Source organism: Pogona vitticeps, chromosome 3 (genome assembly GCF_051106095.1).
Source record: "Pogona vitticeps strain Pit_001003342236 chromosome 3, PviZW2.1, whole genome shotgun sequence".
In the NCBI taxonomy this organism is placed as follows: domain Eukaryota; kingdom Metazoa; phylum Chordata; class Lepidosauria; order Squamata; family Agamidae; genus Pogona; species Pogona vitticeps.
Window position 1 is genome coordinate 249,197,173 of NC_135785.1, and position 22,633 is coordinate 249,219,805.

At 43.1% G+C, this 22,633-nt stretch overlaps 1 protein-coding gene across 1 annotated transcript in view; it reads right to left on the reverse strand.

Moving 5' to 3' along the window:
* Window positions 1–16,659, reverse strand: part of ARHGAP42 (Rho GTPase activating protein 42) — a 189,913-nt gene extending 173,254 nt beyond the window's left edge. The window contains exon 1 of the mRNA XM_072993618.2: window positions 16,390–16,659. Coding sequence (XP_072849719.1) covers window positions 16,390–16,543 — 154 coding nt within the window. The 5' untranslated portion in view covers window positions 16,544–16,659. The remainder of the gene's footprint in view (window positions 1–16,389) is intronic.
* Window positions 16,660–22,633: the final 5,974 nt, after the last annotated feature.

Sequence of the window (22,633 nt, forward strand, 5' to 3'; positions counted from 1 at the left end):
AAAATGGAGTAGAGATGCATCCAAAGACAACCTTTATTTTCAACAGCCTGATGGAAAACCAAAGTGTGCTGCTAATATCATCCTATACAGGTTAAAGCACTCTCTGGGCACTTTACCATTTAATTATGCAGGCTACAGATCCCCCCCCCCTTGAGCTGGGTACTCAATTTATTGACCTGTGAAGGATGAAAAGCTGAGCAAACCATGAGCCAACTACCTAAGCCCATTAAGATTTAATTCTGTTGAGCAGAGTCTTGACTGCAGTACTGCACTTTAACAACTGCGCTACAAGGCTCAACTTGAAAAGAATGATTTCAGAATGCATGAGACTTTTATGGAACTTCACTGGCACAAGATGTATCATCACTGTTATAACAGTTTGATGCCACTTAAATGCTTGGCTCCCTCGTACAGAATCCTGGAATTTGTCATTTGGTGAGGGACAAAAGAGAATTATCTGTTGTGGTTCCTTGAGTGAGACTCACTAGCAAGGAGATCTAAGTACTTTATTGAACTACCAAGTCCTTAGGGGCACAATACAGTAGCTAAAATGGTATTAAACTGATAGATCTGTGCTGATAAACTTGCGAAGCAGAGATGCATCTTGATTATCAGATGCTAATGACCAAAGGCAACACATGGAGATGCAGATGTATGCCCTGACCTTGTTAATGAAATTCTCCTTGCCCTTACTCTGCAATATTTGATCCTCAGGGTCACTTAACATTCTTTTTCTATCATCTGGCTTTAATTAAATAAATTCCACGGTAAGGCACTAGGTTGAGCCGCAAGTTCAGTTCAACGGGACACACAGCTGCGAAAGTAAACAACATACCTCAGCTCATAAAGATTGTCTGGTGCCTATCCTTGTGTCGCTGGCACCAGTCTCAGGACCTTTTGTTAATCAGGTCTTATTTTAGGGGGCCTCAGATGCTGGGATCCGAGAGCTAATTTGGGAGGGGCAGGAAGCAAAATTTTGTTTCACAAGCAGCTCTAGTTTTGTCCGAAAGATACAGCTGCTTAGATCCCAAGATCCTGCAATATAAGGTTACCCTAACAAAGCTTTTTCAAACCAGGGAACCGCAGATAAGAATGGCAAAGAGATAGAAAGTTTGTTGCTCCCTGCAAATCGTTGTCTCATTGAGCCTAGGATGTCCCTTGCGTCCAGATAAGGGTGTCTGTTACATCATCCCATCCAAACAATGGAAAACTGTTTCCGCAGGTCCTTATTCCACCCATCTGCCCTCACCATCTCACACACCAATCCAGAACAAAGTTTCCACTTAGCAAGTGAGAAGAAGAAAAAGGAGAGCCATCTGAACTCCATAAAATCTGGGGTGTCGGGTCATGCAACAGCATCCCAGAAGATTTTCCAGGTCCTCATTTCTTTCTTTACATTTTATTTTTTGTTGATTTTTTTGGGGGGGGGGTTGTTAGCAGATATTGCTTTGTTTTGAAACTTTCGGGTCTCAGCTTGCATTCAACCACCTTCTTGGGAAAAAATGGGGGAAAAGATTTTCCCCCTATTTTAAACATATTTCTTTCCTATATTTGAGGTAGTTTTTAGGCGCCTCTCACCCAAGCTCATTTTTTACAACTGGTTATCCAGCTTCAGAGTAGCTTGGGGGGGGGACTCCCCCCCTGCAAAGATCTACATCTTTGTCGCTTTAACACACACGGCCCTTTCCTTTTACCTTCCAGCCAATGCTTGGCTCCATTGTATTATTTTTTAAATTTGCTCAACTTTCCATCTGGACTAATTTTGCACAGACCTTTTCCCCTGGATTAAACTTTTATCTGGACCTTACATGAAAGCTGACCACCGAAGAATTGATGCTTTTGAATTGTGGTGCTGGAGGAGGCTCTTGAGAGTTCCCTGGACTGCAAAGAGAACACACCTATTCATTTTGAAGGAAATCAACCCTGAGTGCTCACTGGAAGGACAGATCCTGAAGCTGAGGCTCCAATACTTTGGCCATCTCATGAGGAGAGAAGACTCCCTGGAAAAGACCCTGATGTTGGGAAAGTGTGAAGGCAAGAGGAGAAGGGATGACAAAGGACGAGATGGTTGGACAGTGTCATCGAAGCTACCAACATGAATTTGACCCAACTCTGGGAGGCAGTGGAAGACAGGAGGGCCTGGTGTGCTCTGGCCCATGGCGTCATGAAGAGTTGGACATAACTAAACAACAATAAAAGGAGAGATCCTTTCAATCACCAGCTGAGTCCACAAGAATCTGTCCACTGGAGCACCGCTGTGGATTAGGTACAGTACATATATAAAAGTTTCCTTTTCCTTTTTTTAATACTTGGGATAAGTACAGCTGATAATTTGAATGGTGGTGGGCTAAACTTAAAAGGTGTTTTCATTTAACATCTAAAGGTTTCGTGCATTAGGCAGAACTAAATAACAATTCAGGCTGCTACTGCTGCTGCCTTACCATGCCATTTGCAAGCCACCGCTATTTCATCTGAAGATCTAAGATGGTTTGTTTCATATTTGATTTGCAAAGCAAACCTCCAAAATTGAATGGCAGCCAACATGGCACATTTTTATCTTTGCATGTAACCATCATTCTGCCTTGTGGTGTTTAGTTAAAATTCCATTTCCCCCACATAAAAATTATATATTTCCCATTTTATTCCTAGATATACAGTAATGTCCTTCTGCCTTTGCTCTCCTCCGTGCGTTCAATTTCTTGGATGCTTCTCTCATGTCACATGCAACATTTTAAATAATCCAAAGTACATTCACTGTTCAAAATTCCAAAGACATATTTTCAATGTATTTCACTTACAGTCTCAGGACATTTCTAGTTACTACCTTTTGCCCATTGGAGGATATAGGAACCTCATTTTTAATTTCCCCCCTTTTTAATGCAGTTTTTGCCTTCTGATTGTTGTTCATCTGTTACTTCGTTTTTAATTGTTTGAGGCTCCAATCTTACATACCAGGGATCCCCATCCCCCAGGCCGCGGACTGGTAACAGTCCATGGCCTTGGAAGGACTGGGATGCCAGGACCGATGAGCGGCGAGCAGGAAGTGAGCGGCGAGCGAAGCTCCGCCTCCTGTCGGAGTGCTCCTATTAGGTTCTAATGTCGCTGCTGATCTGACAGGAGGCGGAGCTTCGCTTCCCACTCTCCTCTTCCTGCTGCTAGATCAGTTCTGCCTGTGGCATTAGAATCTCATAGGAGCCTGCACTCCTATTAGGTTCTAAGCTGCTGCTGATCTAACAGGAGCTGGAGCTTCAACTGCAGCTCACCTCCTGTTCCTGCTCGCCACTCATCTGTCCTGGTACAATACATGTAATGAGCTTGATTCAAAGTCTTCAATTAAAATGTCCCTGTTGTCAAAAAAGTTTGGGGACCACTGCTACACACAACAAATATGGTGTGTGGGAGATGGCTCTTCTGCCCAGCTGGCTGGGAGGTTACAAAACAGAACACAGGGTGAATTTTAGTAATATAACCATAAATCTTACTGCTTTCAAAAGCAAAGAATCACTGATACACAGAGCAGATATATATATATAGCAAGTCTTGGTGAATAATAAAACAGGTTACTCTTTTATAACTCCAAGTGGAAAATTCCAAACTGAGCAAGTGCAAGAAAGCATAACAAACACATCTACCGAAAAGCAACTACAACTGTGTTAGGCTGTTCAGACTCCATGATTAGAATGTTTTTAATCTGTTATAATGCTTCTGTTTGACCTAACCCAAAAAATACAAACTGTCCAGATCTACTCTAATGCCCAGATATGGACATTTTCACATACCACTTCTTTCTTCCTCTACATTCTCTCTCACTCTGTCCTTTCAGGGTGTACCCACAAAAGATATGGACCTATGACTATCCAGATGTTGCCAGACGACAACGTTCCTCAACTGGCCTCTAGTCATGTTGGCTCCTACTAGTGTCAGCTGGAATTCAACAACATCTGGAGTCCCACAGAGCCTTCTCCCACTATGTACACTAAGGTAGGAATAACTCCCATTAGATCTAATGGAACATATCCTGGAACAGACACAAAGTTTATTCCATTTCTTGTGTTGTCGTTGTGAATTCGCCTAAGAATTCTGCTTCAGAGCACTCTATAAATGCATGAAACCAAATAAGGCAAATTAAAGGCCTTTGCCTTATTGATACAACTGTCATCTTTTATGCTTTAAATTGGTACTGATTTTTAATATTTAAAGTCCAAGTTAATTCCTTATGACACAATATTGTAGAAACACTTCAGAGTAAGCGGCTCACCGAATGAAGTGGTTTTCTGAGCAAACACAGTATTGCACAATAAACTTGGCTTTTAGCAGCTTTCATATAAGTGATTTTAAAAAGTATGCTTGTCTCTTGGTGCAAGACTGATAAAAATAAACAGAGTCAACTTCTGACATATACATGTAAAGAAAGAAAGAAATGCCACCAGGCTATTGGGAAAAAAGGACCATTCTGTTTCATAAGCCTGAATATTTAATTCCTTAAAATGTTTGTTCTACCAGAGGTCTCAGCGTGCTGTCCCTCTACAAAGGGAAGGAAAACAAAGAAATGCTTCCAATAAGAAGAAAAATAAAAAAAAAATCTTGTCCTTGGTACAGCTGATGAAAATAAACCTATGCTGCACAGAACAGATAAAAACAGAAAATCATTTTGAATTAATTGCAACAGGAAACAGCCATGTTGCCAGGACAATTCCCAGGCTGTAAATCCTCAGGAGATCCACACAGACTCTGTCAAGTCATTTTTCCACTCTAATGAGAACAACATTCACAAAACTACTTTCTCAAAAACCGAAGCTATTTATCTTATTCATTTTGGGTAAAGTTAAATATTGAACAAAAGAAAGAAAGGGGAGCCTGCAAATTCCATGCCTATTTAATCAGGAGTAAGTCCCATTCAACTCAGTGGGTCTTCTTTGCACTTATGTACAAGCCTCCACTATAAGGCTGTTAGAAATGAGGGGGGAAATGACTCTTGCTAGGTTTGTTTTCTTGGATTTACAGACCCATATAAACAGTAGTAACTAAAACTGGCTACTGAAATTTGGTATGATTTAAAACTTCGCCTTGGCTTCCTATTCTTCTTCTGTATCCAACGTAAGTCAAATATAGGAAATATGCCAAGTTTGTGAATGTATAATTTGACCTAGGTAATGCCTTTGTTATTACCTAGGTCAAATTACACATTAAGCAGAAGGCATACTCAGTGGTTTATTATGCCATGTTCCATAACACATTTTTTCTCTGAGACACCTAGCCTTAGCAATCAGACTTGTAGATGAGCTCCCATTATTACCTTCCAGTGACCAATCACAAAACAAAGCACACTAAATACAAGATATGGGGGTGAAGAAGATCTTGTACTATGGCAAATAAATGTCTTTCACCACTTTGTGAGGTGAGAGCAAATTGATGTGCCTTCAGGTATTACCCCTTGACTACCATCTTCAAATCTCATCTCATGACAAGTTCATCAAATAAGCCACAATTAAAGATACAGATGCCAGAAACCAAGCGGCCCAGAAAGCTCCCAAACACTGCTGCCCGTTTCGGCTTCCCATCTGACTCCTCACATCGTTGATTGACAACAAGCAACCACTGCATTTCAAACTCTTATAAGCAACGCAAAGGGGGGTGGGGGGTATTTTTTAAAGGCTATGGCAATCTACATGAATAGACAAAATGTAAAATCAGTCCCATAATTCCTGAGCAATACTTTTATTAGGAACAACTATAAATTCACGACATGTGCAAGTGTTTTGAGTCCACCAAAACTCTTTTATCAGGTTAGATCAGTAGTTTTCAACCTTGTTAAAACCCCAGTACTCTTGGACTGGATAGGTTACATCTTAGTTCACCATGTTGTGTGAGGCTAGAGGCTTTAATCTAAAAGAAGTAACATTTCCATCCCAGAAGAACTGGGATGAGTGGATGGGAAACAGGGGATAGGAAGGAGGAACTGTGGCAGGCCTTATTGGTTAAGAAGCCTGGTAAAAGCTGAATGGGTACAAGGATGTAAAGAGAGAGAAAATCATGGAGAGGAAGGAAAACAGGAAGCTCCAGGGTAAGGAATAAAGTGAGGCACATTTGCAAGGATACAAGTAGTTTTCAAGTATCCGAGTACAGAGGCCCCGCCAAATTGCTTCAATATCTAAACAGTACACCAGGCATTTGGTCAAATATTTGCTAGAGGAAACAGCCGCCCACTGGAAATAGTTTACCAATACTGTGGTTGAACTCTGGAAAAGGCATTTTGCCTGGAGAAGAATGGCAAAATAAAAAGATCAGCCTCGTTTCATAAGAAATGTGCCTAAATGCTGAACTGTGCCTCTTCCCCTAGATAGCTTAATTATTTACTTTATTGTTCTCCGTCAAGGCAAACTTTTACCCAGCTGCCCTGATTAAAGTAAAAGAAATGGGCAGAAATCTGGCCCAATCTGGTGCCCTCCATGTGCTTTGGACTTCAAATCCCATCAGCCCCATCAACAAGGCCAAAGGTCAGGAATGCTGGAAGAGGTACACTGAAGAGCACCATATTGGACAAGGAAACTAAATACACATACACAGAGAGAGAGAGAATGTTTTATATAGAAAAGCCAGAGCTTGGGTTACTTTTTTGGGCGACAAAGCCCAGAATCCCCAAGGCAGGGTGACTGCTGACTGTGCCAGCTAGGGTTTCCTCTGGCTCTGGGAAAGAAATTCTGTGTAAACCAGGAGCTGATACCCCACAGAGCAGACCTGGGCAAAGTGCGGCCCTCCAGGTGTTCCTGAACTGCAAATCCCAACATTCCTCACTGTGTGGGCTAGGCCCAAATCTCCTCACTATTGGCTGTGTGGGCTAGGAATTATGGGAGTTGCAGTTCAGCAACATCTGGAGGGCCGCATCCCCCCCCCCCGCCATAGAGCATATGCCTGCTGTAAGGAAGGTAAGGAATATCCACTGAGATGTACTGGACAGAATGATGGACTAGGACTCAAGAAGCCTGGGTTTGAATCACTGCTCAGACATGGAAGCTCACTGGGGTAAAACTACTCCTTAGATATCTGACCTCGAAAGCCCTATCAGAGTTGCTGTAAGTGGGTTCTGACTTGACTGAACATAACAACGGAGAAGGTAATGGGTATGTTGACACACAAAGACAGCCGTCAACCCAATGTGTGTCCGAATAGATCCTAGATTGCCAATTGCCTTCAAGGAATGTCAAGACTGAATTTTTGCTTTCAGTAGAAGAACTGCTTCAATCGAAGCATTGGCATCAGCTCGATTTGATCCTCACTAGACGTTCTAGCTTTCCTAGTAGTACGATCACACGCAGCTACCAGAGTGCTGATTGTGACACAGATCACTGCCTGGTATGTAGTAAAGTAAAATTGTGAATAAAGAGATTGTACCATATGAAAAAGGAAGGAAGACCATGAAAGGCACATGGGACTTCCTCTTCGCTGATGATGCAGCTGTTGTTGCCCACTCTGCTGACGACCTCCAACAATTCATGAATCGTTTTAGTAAGGCCTGCCAAAACTTTGGATTAACAATCAGCCTGAAGAAAAAACAAGTCATGGGCCAGGGTGTGGACTCACCTCCTTCTATTACTATCTCAACACAAGAATTGGAGGTTGTTCATGACTTTGTGTACCTTGGCTCAACGATCTCTGACACCCTCTCTCTAGATGTTGAGCTGGATAAGCACATTGGCAAAGGAGCTACCATGTTAGACTCACAAAGAGAGCATGGCTTAATAAGAAGCTGACAGTATATATCAAGATCCAGGTCTATACAGCCTGTGTCCTGAGCACACTCCTGTACTGCAGTGAGTCCTGGACTCTTCATGCAGGGCAGGAGAGGAAGCTGAATATGTTCCATATGGATCCTCTCCGACACATTTTCGGTATCACCTGGCAGGACAAAATTCCAAATAGAGTGGTCTTAGAATGAGCTGGAATTTTTAGCAGGTACACATTACTGAAACAGTGACGTCTATGTTGGCTTGGGCATGTTGTAAGAATGGCTGATGGTCAGATTCCAAAAGATCTCCTGTATGGAGAATTAGTGCAGGGAAATTGCCCCAGAGGGAGACCACGGCTGTGATCTAAAGATACAGTGGTGCCTAACATAGCGAGCGCCTCGCTATGCGATGAAACCGCATAGCGAGGGGTTGTGGGCCATCGCCGGAGCGTTCGCTCAGCGATGGCCCCTATGGGCTTTTTTCGCTATGCGATGATCGCGCAGACGCGATCAAAGCATAGCGAACAGCTGATCGGCGGTTCCAAAATGGCCGCCGCTAAAACAAAATGGCGACCGCTGTTTTGCCTCGCTAACGAGGCATCCAAAATGGCCACCGCAATGGAGGAACCTTGCAGAACGGTGAGTTTTAAGCCCATAGGAACGTATTAAATCAGTTTTAATACGTTCCTATGGGCTTTTTAAGTTCACTTAGCGATGTTTCGCTGGGCAAGGGTTAATCTGGAACGGATTAACCTCGCTAAGCGAGGCACCACTGTATCTGCAAGCAGGATCTGAAGGCCTTAGGAATGGACCTCAACAGATGGGAAATCTTGACATCTGAGTGTTCAGCCTGGAGGCAGGCGGTGCATCATGGCCTCTCCCATTTTGAAGAGACACTTGTCCAGCAGGCCGAGGCAAAGAGGCAGTCCCAAAACCAGCAAAATCAGGGAGCTGGAAAGGAGACAGATTGGATTTGCATTCAGTGTGGAAGAGATTGTCACTCTTGAATTGGCCTTCTCAGCCACAATAGACGCTGTTCCAAATGTTCCATACAGAGCACGTTACCATAGTCTCTCGAGGCTGAAGGATGCCTAATCTAAGAAGAACTGCTCTGCCAGGCAACCAGTAGCATTTAAAGCCCCTTTATGGTATAGTTGAGTAACGTAGCAATGACTCTGCCCATGCAATCCCAACCTGAAAGGGTTCTTGCCACCAATACAGGATCCAAGAATACAGCCAGGAAGATTCTTGCAAACTACAAGGTGGCTTCCACTTAATTCAGCATTTCCCAAGGCCTGAATGAGAAACAAAAATCCCACTGCAACTTCCCTTATGCAAACGGCTGTCCAAGTAAACAGATTCCAAGAACCGTGAGAAATATGCGCTACTTTTGAGCTTACATTTCAGGGTATTTTTAACAATAACAAGCATGCAACATTCAGATGTGAACTGAAGCTTAAAGCAACGAAATTCTTCACTGTGTTTGCAGCAGACGCCCACAGCGAATGCAGCACTGAAAAGGGAAAGGAGGTCCTTGATCTTTTTATGGGGGCAACGGGAGGGCTGCAGAAGCCCAAAGGTGATTCCCAAACATATTCAAGCAGCTTTGTTCCAGAACGGAGCAAACGGATGCCTCAGCCCACTGGAGATGTTATTATCACCATTCCCATCCCCATTCTTGAAATGTTTTTTTTTTAAAATCTGGAATAGACAACAGAGACTTTATTTAAAGAATAGTACCTTGTTTAAGAACAGGAACAATTCAGGAGCACATCCTTCTGAAAAATTTAGTCATCAAGCAAGTAATTATCAATAAGTAGTTATCAATAAAGGTCTCAAGCAGAAATGCCCCAAACGTTTGCTCACTCAAGACTTTGCATTATCACAATCACCTGAACTGCTTATCGTCTGAAAAGCCTAGTTCTTTCCTTTCCATTGGGTCCCCCCCCCCCCCGTTTCAGTTAGTTGTGTTTTCTACTCAGCCAGCATTAAAGAACTGTGTTTGCTTGCTTGCAATAAGATATTGTTTATTCTGCTTTTATTATGATGAACAGAGCAGGACTGGCTGCTTACTCCTAATGACATTTTTTTTCTTGAGTAGTTGATAGCAAAAGGTTAAAACAGTCCTGGAGGAACAGAGAGACCGCTATGCATACTATAGTTAGCTGTCTAGCTGGTCACCCAGGTCAGCCATTCCCAACCTTTTTTGGGCCACAGCCATAAACATAATATGAAAGAAATACAGGCCAAATCAGGACAATATAAACTGCATTTAAAAAACTTATAAAGTGGTGTGTGAAGAACTGTTTCCAATTGTTTCCAACCCCTCCTTCAAATATACCATATGTTTCCCCCCCTCCCAGGTTGAGAATGGCCAATTTAGCCTGCTGTTGTCAGTTTGACAACAGTTTGGGACGTGATGGTGCTGTGGGTTAAACTGCAGAAGCCTCTGTGCTGCAGGGTCAGAAGACCAGCCGTCGCAAGATCGAATTCACATGACGGAGTGAGTGCCCATCACTTGTCCCAGCTCCTGCCAACCTAGCAGTTCAAAAGCATGTAAATGCGTGTAGATAAATAGGTAACACCATGGTGGGAAGGTAGCGGCGTTCCGTGTCTAGTCGCGCTGGCCACGTGACCACAGAAACTGTCTACAGACAAATGCTGGCTCTAAGGCTTGGAAACGGGGATGAGCACCGCACCCTAGAGTTGGACACAACTGGACTAAATGTCAAGGGGAACCTTCACCTTTACCTGTCAGTTTGAATCATTTAGTTAGTCCTTCACATAACAACCTGTCAAAATTTTCCCCTTCATCATCCAACATAGAAAATCTAAAGATCAGAAACAAGGTTAAAAAGAGAAGCCCTCAACAAGAAGTTAACAAATATATCTATCCGCTAGGACAGAGGTCCCCAACCCCCGGTCCGCAAAACCAAACCACGGAAACAGATTTCCCGCCCCTCCCACACACACATGGTGAGCATGGTGTGCTCACGTGCATGCATGGACGTGGGTGGGCATGGCATGCTCACGTGCATGCACATGTACATGCCCCACTCACCCGTGAGTGCACCATGCCCATCTGTGCCTGTGCACAAACACACCACACTCCCCCACACATGCGCATGAGCGCACCACACCCACCCACCAGCATGGCTGGCGCCCCCACTCCCCTGCACATGGACACCCCCCCCAAAATGGTCCTCTGTTCCGAAAAGGTTGGGGACCACTGCCCTAGGGGACATAGTTATGATTTTAAATAATCAAATCCATCAATACATTTTATTTGGTGTATTTATTTCCCCAGTCTCTTGCTAACTTGTTTTATGGACAGGTTTTGGGTTTTTTTTTGGGGGGGGGGGGATAGAACCTAAAACTGAAGTATGATTAACCCAACATTAATGTCAAGTTTAGGAATCCACTGACATTAATGAGGTAGCTCAGCTCATGAAGAATCAGGACACAGAGACAGAGCACAGGTGAAAAGAGGACTGCAGGAACAGGCAAAGTCAGGTGTTCATGCCCGGTACTCCTGGGGATCTTCCAGAAAAAGAGAGAGATTGAGACGCAGATAACTCAACAGATAAAAGATTGCTGCTTTCCCCTGCCATGGCTGTCATATATTCTCTAACAATGGGGGTGGAAGGTGGGTGAGCTTATCTGTCTCTACCAGTCTCCCCCTAATGGTTCACATGGAAATATGGCTGGTCCACCTAACAAACTACATATTCCTGTTTAAGAGACTGAGAAACATACAGGGTGAGGAAAACCCACATTTCAGTTCTCACTGTCCATAAATTCCACCAGTTGACCGTTTTTGACATGGCTTACCTTACAGGGTTTTTGTGAAGATCAAGTCAGAGAAAGCAACCATGTATATGACCCTGACTTCCTTAGACAAAGGGAGGGAATACAGTGGTGCCTCGCTTAACGATTGCCTTGCATTACGACGAATCCGCTTTACGACTATCTTTTTGCGATCGCAATTGCGATTGCAAAACGATGGACTAAATGGGGGAATTTCACTTTGTGATGATTGGTTCCCTGCTTTGGAAACAGATTCTTCGCAAAACGATGTTTTTAGAATAGCTGATCGGCAGTTTCAAAATGGTCGCCGGGTAATTAAAATGGCTCCTTGCTGTGTTTAGGGATGGATTCCTCGCTATACAGGCAGCGAAAATGGCCGCCGTATGGAGGATCTTCGCTGGACTGTGAGTTTTTACCCCGGGTTTCAATGCGTTTCAATTGGGTTTTTATTTTCGCTTTAGGATGTTTTCGCTTAACGGCGATTTTCCTGGAACAGATTATCATCATTAAGCGAGGCACCACTGTAAGTCCTAAACAGTTTTTAAGTTGAAACTTCTTGGTTTTTGAGGTACATCATGTGCATTAACCTTTTGACCAATAAACCCATAAATGTATGTAAGCTCATTAATTTAAGTTACGATACTAACTAGTAAATGAAGAGGAACTTTTCTTCAACACTGTCTAATCAGAAGCTACCTGAGTGAGGGCAGCAAGCATTACCCTTGCCTCCTGCCTTCACTCCAATTTGGCTTAAGGGTGATGCACAATGCAGCCAAATTGGAATGAGACGAGAAAGCAAAATGAATGCATCCAGCTCTCAGCCTGGAATGTTCTGAATGCTGGAGGCAGCAAGAAGACTAAAAACCTTGGTCTTTTCTTATGTTACTAATGGAAACCACCAAATTTCACACTCCGTGCACAAATGCGCATACACAAACACACTTCATAGCCTGTGAATAGGATGATGAAGTTGGGGATTCAATTCAGTCTCAGTTATTTTTGACTGTGACAAAGAAATAGATTGATTCAAGGAGCATAACACAGTAGCTGGTCAGTTATTCAGACAGAGAATAATGCCTTCCTGCCTGCCACTTGGCAAAAGGGCTGAAGAGGGGAGAGGAGGGAGAGTGAACAGAGAAAAGGGCTAAATGAACATAGGATGTTGTTGTTAATGTGCTCTCACGTCACATCTGACATGGCAATTCTAATAGAGCTCTGTAAGATATTCAAAATGGGCTTTACAACTGCAGTTCCCCCAGTGATTTTTCTCTGCCCAGAGGGGTTTTGAACTCGGCTCCTAATTTGATACTCAATCCACTAGTCCTAGTCTGACTATCTACCACACCGCACAGGTTCTGTGTTGGAACCAGTGTGGAAAAGAGAAGCAGAGGGAAATGAATGAATGAAAAGGCTGAATGGGTACCAGAGAAGATGGAGAAGAAGACCAGTAAAAAGAAGAAAAAAGATGGGAAAATAAAGGAAGAAAATTAAGGGAATGGAAAAGAGCAATGAAATGGGCCATGAAGTCAAAATAGTTTCTAAATCAGAAAAATCTGCTCCTTCTGCTGGCAAAACTGGAGTCACACAGATCACATCACAAGAAGTTAAAAAGGAACTTGGAAGGAATCACATTCATGATGTGCAGCTCTAGGCATATTCTAGGGTCAAAACCAAGTTTCCTGTTCATTTCCAAGCTTGCTAAACATATTTGTGCCAAAGTCAGAAGTTATGGGGGTTAAAACTATATCAATAGACTCCTCCAGAATCACTTGCAAACTCAAGAACTACACACACAACAAGCAGAATCATTCCAAAACTTTGCTTCTATTTTGGTCCCCAACCTCAGCTGTCTACCTGTTATTTAAGAATGGAATAAATTACTAGGGTCATGCCATAGGCATAAAAGCCAGGCACCATCTTCTTCCAGTGTACGAGTGCCTTTTAGATCAAAATTCACAGAAATCTCATTGTCAAACATGTTTGCTAAGTATCAATACAAAGCTGTTAAATACTGTGCCATTCTCCACCCCTTTCACTCCAAATAAACTGATTATTTACCTGCACCATATGCTGAATGTGATTCTGACTTCTTGGCCAGAAGAGCCATAGTAGGGACTTTAGGTCCATCCTCGTTCAACCTACCCCAAACCTTGCAAATGTAATTTTTGGGTGTTTACACTCTTCCAAAATGTCCCAGTCAGCTGGCCATAGCTTGGGGAATTCTAAAAGCCTTCATTTAAAAAAGCAACTTTTCCAAGCCTCGTTTATTGTCAAGACAAATCAAGATAAGCTCAGACATGGTGGTCTAAGCTTACTATAGAAAAAAGGGATGTGTGCAAAGAAAATAAATGAAATATCTATTTGGGGAAGGGTGATATCTCAGTGATTATGTCTATTCACTGCTGTCATAAATTCACAAATCCAATATTTGTCATCTGCAACTAAAAGAAAGTGGTACCAAGCCATAAGAAAAGGCTCTTTGCCTGAATCCTCAAGAACTGCTCTTATTGCCAGTCAGAAGAAAGCAATAACAGGTCAACAAACAGACTGATTTCCAGCTGCTTCTAAACTGATCAGCATCAGAAACAAAACACTCCAGGTGTTTCCCCAGACTTTGCAATAGCCCAGGTTGAAAACACAGGAGAAAATGAAAGCTAACACCACTTCTGAGCTTTTGAACCTAATTCCTAATACTGTATGCTTTCAGGGAAACAATTCTTAGTAAATGTATTTAAGGGTTTTATGCCATTACGGAAGATCAGATGGAGTGTGACCCATCATGTACTTACAGTAGGGATCTACCCAGCGATCTAGTGTTTGGAAAGGTTACTTTTTCAAATATCACTTCCAGGAACACGGACAGACAGACGCACAGATGGATGGATGCACACACACCCCAGAATGGCTAGTTACCACTGTAGTCCAAAGCAGCAGCTGTCACAAGTTTGGGACAAATATATCTTTCTGATGCCTTTGCAAATATGAGTGTCTTAGAAAACCTGTGCCTTTGTTACCTTAATAGGAAGCCCAGGTAAATTTGTGGGATGTGCTCTCAAATTAAACGTCCATAGGAGAGACATAATTTGGAAGGCTTTCACTCTGCAGTTACTTTTATGATATGTTAAAGTATGTTTTACCAATGATTTGGTAAATTCTTCCCTGTACATTTTTAAGAGTGTTTTTTATTGGGGTATGTGTTGGAATCACACTAGAATAGGCCCATGGAAACAGGGGGGATTTAGTCAACTCCTTCACACACTCCATTGATTCAAATGAGCTTACTCTATTTAGCACAGTGTTGCAACTAGAATAGGCCCGTTGAATAGATGAAACTTACAGACAAGCTGACTCACCAAATCCCCATTGATTCAGTGGGTCATTAGGAGCCTCCTGGTGCAATAGTTAAACTGCAGTACTGCAGTGAAGACTCTCCTCATGATCTCACCTATCCCAGCCTGAGATAGCCAGCTGAAAGTTGACTCAGCCTTTCATCCTCTGAGGTTGGAAAATTGCTGGGGGGGGATGTGTAGCCTGCATAATTAATATGTAAACCACACAGAGAGAGCTTTAGATACTATGGAACAGTAAATAAGCAACACACTTTGCTTTACCTTACACTGAGCAACAGGCTTTCAGCTACTGTTTTATCTATTACCCAAAGAACATAATAGGAACGAGAAACACATATTATAGTGAATAATAGAATGAATTATAATGCTTAAAATAGTGTTATGGGAAAGACCATGAGGCTCTAATTTTTGCAATATAATTCCCAGTAAGTAACCCTCCTTGACCAAAGTACGATACAATCCACACCTGCATGAAGGATAGGGCCCGGCCATCCAGGACGTGTGACTGTGAACTCCTAGGGAGCAGAGACCTGTTATTCTGCACGGTACCATGGATGGAGCAATATAAACAACAAAATGACTCAAAAAAAAAAAAAAACCGTGCAGAGAATTATCAAAGAGATCCTTGTGTTTGCCTGTGCAGCAAAAATCACACAAAGTAGTACTGACACCCCCAGGCTAAATCCAATCAGTCATCCCAGCTGGAATGATTCTGAATTTATCCTTTATTTATTACTAGTTCTTTAGAATGAATGAACAGTACTTGTTAAATTTTTACCAATGTAAGTCTTGCTGATCCACTGGGCCTTCTCTAGTAGGAACTAATGACTGAAGGGTTTTTTTTTTAAATGGACTGTTGTGCTTTGTTGTTTTAAATGTGCTTTAAAATTAATCTTAGTTACCATTTTATTATAACACTTGTTTAATTCTCTCTCTCTCTCTCCTTACAGTTGTTAAGCTTTTCAATGCTGTTTCAACGACGCCAGCCACCTTGGGACCTTTTGGGGAGAAAAGCAGGTCAGAAATATTTTAAATAAACACATATCCTATTTGGCCACGAGTCTGCCCCCCGTTCAGGGCCTTTCTCTCAGCCTGCCCTACCTCCCAAGGCTGTTGTAGGGATAAAGTAGCGAGGGAGAGAGAGAGACCCTATTTACCGTGCCCTGAGCTGATGACAGGAAAGGAGAGAGATGCCCTGGCAGCCTAGAAATCAATGGAGTTTCCTGCAACGTCGCCAAAGCTCGGTATTTTTCTCCTCAAAAAAAAGAGAGACTTCTCCTCTCCTCCCCCCCCCCCCCCGCAAGCCTAACTTTTTTGTGTCCCAGCCCCGAAGCCAAGGAACGGCCGGTCGAGGAAACGTCTCGGCTTCCACCAGGGGCGCCCTCCCCGTCGGAACCATTCAGACAAAAGAGCAGCAGCTCCTTCCTCCCCAAAACGCCGACCCCAAATCTCGCTCCCCTTTCGCTTCCAAGAACCCCCCCTTTAAAAAAAAAAAACAAAACTCACTCCGGAGCGCCCCGATGAGGAGGCTGCCGTCCTTGATGAGCTCCTTGATGAACTTGTTGGTCCTTTCCAACTCCACCTCGTGACATTTGAGGCGCTCCCTGAAATCCGGGCTGTCGAGGTAGGAGTCGCTGAACTCCAGCGTCGGCAGCCCCATGGCAGCGGCCCCGATCCCTCGCCCGGAGGGGGGAGTGGGAGGAAAGGAGACGGGCGCTCCGAAGGGTGGCCCGAACCGCAGCGCAACGAGCCAAGCGAGGTTTCCAGCCGGTCCCCCGGGATCGGTCTACTTAGGAGGAGGAGGCTGGTCCCCGGAGGGCGCCGTCATCAGCTGGCCCCATCGCCCAGCCCGCCGGACATCGGCGGATCCGCGCCGCCGCGCCGCTCAAAAAGCGCCCTTCTTCCGGCAGATCGGGGCCGTCCCGCCGCCTCTTTCTCTCTCTCTTTCTCTCCTCCCTCCTGCGCGCTCCCGTTTGAGCCGCCCCTTGCCCGGCCGGGAGAGAGAGCCTTCCCAGCCTCAGGGCAGGAAACGTGGGAGAGAGAGAGAGAGAGAGAGAGAGAAGAGGGGGGGGGGACTCTACTTCGGAGTCACGATCCCGACCCGATCCGTCTCGGGTGCCCGGCTTTGCCCCACCTCGAGTCAGCTTTTGCGCCCTGCCGCGCTCCCTTCCCCGTCCGCAGGTTTGCAAAGGGGACGCCCCAACCAGCCAGCCAGCCCCCCCCCCAAAATGTAGATCTCCCAAATGACACTAAGTCCCGTTTTCTTTTAATTTAAAAAAAAATCTAATTTAAACATTTTTCTCGTCCCCTCTCGTTTGGGCTGTGCCAATAGTAAAAGGATGACTTATCAACTGTTTTTTGCGTTTCAACCCATTAGAGAGTTAATGGCTTGAGTCGCCTTAAAGTGGCCGCTCCCTCCCGAAGGTTGGAGGTTTCTTAACTTAAGAAAGAAGCTGCTTAGACTGGGGTGGTTTAAAAAAAAACTCCTTGGAAGCACACGGTTGATCTTAATTGTCCTTAGGGAGTAAGCCTGTATTAATATTTTATTTATTTATTTCATTTGTACCCCGCCTATCTGGTCCTGCGACCACTCTAGGCGGCTTCCAATACAACATAAATCAGCAAATAAAAATATCACAAAATTATTATGTAAATAAGTTCCATGACAATTTATAAAACAAGAAAAATAAAATAAGACATAAAATAGAGAAAATAAAAAGATCAAGTATTGACTGGAGGGAAGGCCTGAATAAACAGCCATGTTTTTGATTGATTTTTAAAGGTACCCAGCGTAGAAGCACAGGGTTGTCTTAATTGTCCTTAGGGAGTAAGCCTGCATTAATATTTTGCAAATGGAGATAGTATTGAAGCACAGAAGTTTATGGCTGGCCTGAGACAGAGCTGTTTTGGCACTTGGGGCTTTACTGCCTTATTGGTTAAGCTGGAGTCATATGAGGGTGTGAAGGTGGGAGAGGACAGGCGGATGGAATGGAGCAGGTGGGTCTGAGTAGAGAAGTAAAAATTCTGAAGCAATATAGAACAGTGTATTCTCGTAGGCTTTCACGGCCAGGATGGTTGTTGTGGGTTTTTCAGGCTCTTTGGCCATGTTCTGAAGGTTGTTCTTCCTGACGTTTTGCCAGTCTCTGTACCCGGCATCTTCAGAGGACAGGAGTCAGAACTGGCGACAGTTCCTCAGAATCGGACACAGAGACTGGCAAAACGTCAGGAAGAACAACCTTCAGAACACGGCCAAAGAGCCCTAAAACCCCACAACAACCATCAATATAGAACAGCTTTGGGGGAAAAAAGAGAGAGAGAAATCAGTCTCTTCCCCCCTCCCAATTTTTCCATTCCCCCCCCCAAGCCTTCCCATCTCTAGGCCTGAATGTGCAACTGCCATATTGGTGCTGTACTGAGTCTTCTTCTTTCGTGCTTCTTTGTTTGAAGAGCTGGGGTGTGACTTCCAATCCACAACTGCCTCAGCATTCACCTTAAAACAGCAACCACTGCTTCCTTGCACCTCTCCTGATTTAGATCTAAGAAAGATATCTGTGAAGATTCTCCGTCATCCAGGTGAGGTTATCTGGAAGTTGAGTCATGGCAACTGGACTTCTTTCTTGTTAGGCTGAAATGTTTCGTTACTCATCTCGGTGGACGGAAGAAGCTACTTGGATGAGCAGCGAAACATTTCAACCTAACGAGAAAGAAGTTCAGTTGCCAGGGCTCACCTTCCAGATCTAAGAAAGATGTGCCCGGCAAAATCCATCTTGCCATGAACTTTTGGACTTTTAATTTCTTCGCACTGGTACAATCCCAATGAAATGGTTGATCCACAAAAGCTCGCACAGGGCATGATTAATTTCTTAGTGGTTTGTAAAAGTCTTGCCCTTGGATTCTCTTCTTTCGCGAGTTCCTTTTATCCAGGGAGGATGACTGAGGCAGTGTCAGGGGGCGGTGGTTTTGCACCCTTCCAACTGCCAATATTTTTTTTAATTTTTATTTATTTAAAATGTGTTTATACCACCTTTCTCCTTGAAAAGAACCCTAGGAGGCTTACGGCATTGAAAGACAACATTTAAAGTTGAAAGTATACAACATCATTAAAAGACAAGGTTTAAAGCTAAAAAAGACTGAGTATCAAGAGGCATCGTTAAAAGGTAATATCAAAGCTAAGAAGAATAAATATACAAATATTTAAAAAAAACACCAGATGCCTCTCTGAGAAATGGAAAACACAAGTAGTGCTAAAAATCCAGTCAAAGCAGTAATGCATCATAATCCGTCTAAAAATTTCACACAGGTACTGAGGGAAGGCTTGCCTGAAGAGAAACACCAAGAGTTGGGGCTGCATCCTGTTAATTTGGGCACCCTGGGCTAAAGTCCTAGTCATCTTGTCCAAGTTACAGCTCTGGAATAAGATTTATTCCCAGAACTGCTAGCTCACAGCTTCTGCGTGTAATTCGCAGTCACGCAGACATCCTCGGGGAGAGAGATTTTTTTTCTCCCCCGAGATGGTGATGCAGATTCATGGATGGAAATTTTTATCTGTTGTGTTTCTGCTAGGCTTGCAGCTGTTAAAATCACAGCAGACTGGTCTAGTCTATCCCATCAAGTACTCATAAACCAGTCCCGGAACTAAATTCCAGCAGCTTTCTGCGAAAGGAGATGAGATGGGAAATAACGTGGCTTCATTCCCTCTGCTAAAAGTAACAATACTTTGCTTGTGCTCCTCTATACCCCTAACCAGTTACCTTTCTGGACTGTAGCTCCCATGCCCATAGGAGAATTCTGGGAAGTATATCCAGAAAATTGGGCAAAAACACAATAAAAATGAAGAAGAGAAAAACACTGTGCCACCTTAAAGACTAAATCCTATATTTTAATGTGAGCTTCGATGGACAAGTTCACTTCCAAAATAAGTGTGGGACTACATGGCAAATGTTTATACATTTTGAGAGAGAGAGAGAGAGAGAGAGAGAGAGAGAGAGAGAGAGAGAGATGGCTCCAAAGCAGAGACAGTATTTGGGCACAAGTAGTTGACCCTTGCAAAGACCTTTAAGAGCCCTGTTGATGTTCAGTTCCCTCTCAGAAAGCATTGTTCTGCAAACAGTAGCAATGATTGGTGACTAAATAATCCCAGGTTACAGATAAGAACCAAGAACAACATAGTAATGAGTATCTATAATGATCCATAGGGCTTGTGAGGTGACACTGGTTTGTTGGAAAAGAAATACAGTTTGGGATACAGTAGACACAACACAATATTTTACATTTGATAACGGTCTAGGAAACCTTGGCTTATACTGAGTCCATTCGGGTGGGTTTTAAACATATGTATTTATTTTATCTAATCTCTCTCTCTCTGGATTCTTGTCCTGTAATTTTTCTTCTGTAGAATGGCAACTTTCAGATCTTGTGTAGAACATTTAGGTAAATTTAAATATTTAGAAACAGGTTTCTGTGTATAACCCATGTTTATGTCTGAGGCAGGGAACTTGTTCACAGAGGGTCACATTAAAGTACAGCAGTTAGTCTTTGAGGTGCCACAATGTATTCATCCTCTTCATTTTTATTTTGTTTTTGCGTAGTATGCTAGCCCAGAGTAACATGGCTATCACTTCTAAAAATATCTGGAAAAGTAACTTATCCAAGCTTTCTCCTAACCTATCACCTTTCTAAGGATCATTGTAGAACAACAATTTAACTTAAAGGATTTGTGCTTGAATGGAATGAATGAATGAATGAATGAATGAATGAATGAATGAATGAATGAATGAATGAATGTATTTTCCCTCTACCTTCATTGTTTTTCCCTTTTGCATTGCGAATTTTAGAGTGTAAATCTGTAGCAGGTATACTTGTTCTTCATAAATGTCTGCATTTCTCTGAAAGGAGAGATGAAAAAAAAGTTCATATTTAGTTAGTAAGTAGAAGAGTGAGATCAAAGCAGGTAAGATTAAAACACATCTTCTAAAACATACTATTATTGTTATTACTCACTGTATGATATTCTCCAGAAATGATTATTATCCATATACGATCATGGTCTGTGGAGGAAGCTAAAGGTAACATAATTAACAACATCAGCTGGGAAAATTGCCTTTTCATGTAGGTTTAAGTGCTGTATTGTACTGTTGATATTAATGTAATTAGGTCTATCATTCTGGTTTTGCCTCAAAGTGATTTCCTAATCGAAATCTGGAATTTAACAAAGGAAGGTTAATATTGTATAATGTCTATGGACAGTTCCCTGAATGGTCAATTTAACTGCAGGTTTTGGATCTTAGATGTGTGTCTGACAGTTTATGTGTAGGGAAACAGCAGGTTTTGGAACACATACACACACAGAGAGAGAGAGAGAAGAGCAGTAAATGACAAATCTTGAAAGCATTTCAAAGTTTAATAGTATCTCTCTGCAGAATTGATGTGATATAAATCACCAGGTATTGCCTGGATATCCAGCTTTTGTGGACTACATTTTCCAGACATCTTCCCAGTCAACATTATCAGGCTAGTGAGAGGATTATGGGAACTGTAATGTAGAAATAAAACCTGTGATGGATATTTTGCAGTCCATTTTTCTGTTCCCATGTTAGGCAAGAGATAGTTGATAGGGTGCTCATAAAATGGGACACCTACTCTAATAGCGCCCTCCTGCTTAATGTTGCCCAGGAACTGGGATTGAGACACCCCCTAGGATACTGGAGGTAATGAATGTAACCCTCAGGAACAGTAGACCTCTTTGCTCTGCAGTGGCTCCCAAACTTGGGTAACCCAAGTGTTCTTGGATGACAACTCCCAGAAATCCTGGTCAGCATGGCTAGTGGTGAAGGCTTATGGGAATTTTAGTTCAAGAATATCTGTGGACCCAAGGTTGGGAAGCATGGCCTAAAGGAATGGAAGCCCTCATAGCTCTGCCCTTGGAATATCTCACTGTTTGATCAAACAGGAAGCAAGTAAGAAATTCCATTAGTTTCGCAAGTCAAATTTATTCTATCGGACAGAATTCTGTTGGCGTTTGTGTAAGGTTTGCATAATTTGCTGCAGGTAGTTGTGGCTAACTAATGAGGTTTCATGACTGAGATGAATTAGCTGCAATTATCTGTGGTGAGTTACTCAGACCTTACATGGACATCAGTAGGGTTCTGGCCGTTGTCATAGAAGTAAAATGAATAGTGTAGCTGAGCCAGAAAAGAAGTAGTGAGAGCAGCATTAATACTCCTATCAGTAAAAGTCTGGGCAGCGTGGAGGCTAAGTTATAACCTGGAATAGACACTAGTAAGCAAAGTGATGGTGTTGCTTTTGTGCTAAAATGCAACTCAGCCATAGGTATGGATAGAGTCATTGGTAAGTGAAGCAACAATTCTGGGTTTCTACAGACTAGGAACTATCCATTATTGCTTTCTTTTAGTGGCAGCTGACCTATTAAAGCCAATGGGGCATGTCTTTACCTCAGGCTACTTCTGCCAGCCCACTTCTGCTTGCGTCCTTATCAAAGGCATATAATCAGAGCCCCGTTCTTCATCTTCCCTTTGTAACTCTCAGCCTCACGCCCTCTTGCGGAGAGGGAGAAGATGGAAAGAGTAGTAACTAGCAGCAGGTGGTTGTTGCTAGCTCTACCCACTGTTGAGTGTTGTGCCTTCCACCACACCATCCACAGTCACCACTAGCCGCCCCTGTTTCCTCCAAGGAGAGTGACATGCCAACAGAGGAGAGATTCCTTCTCAACTTTTGAGCCCGCCATACAAGC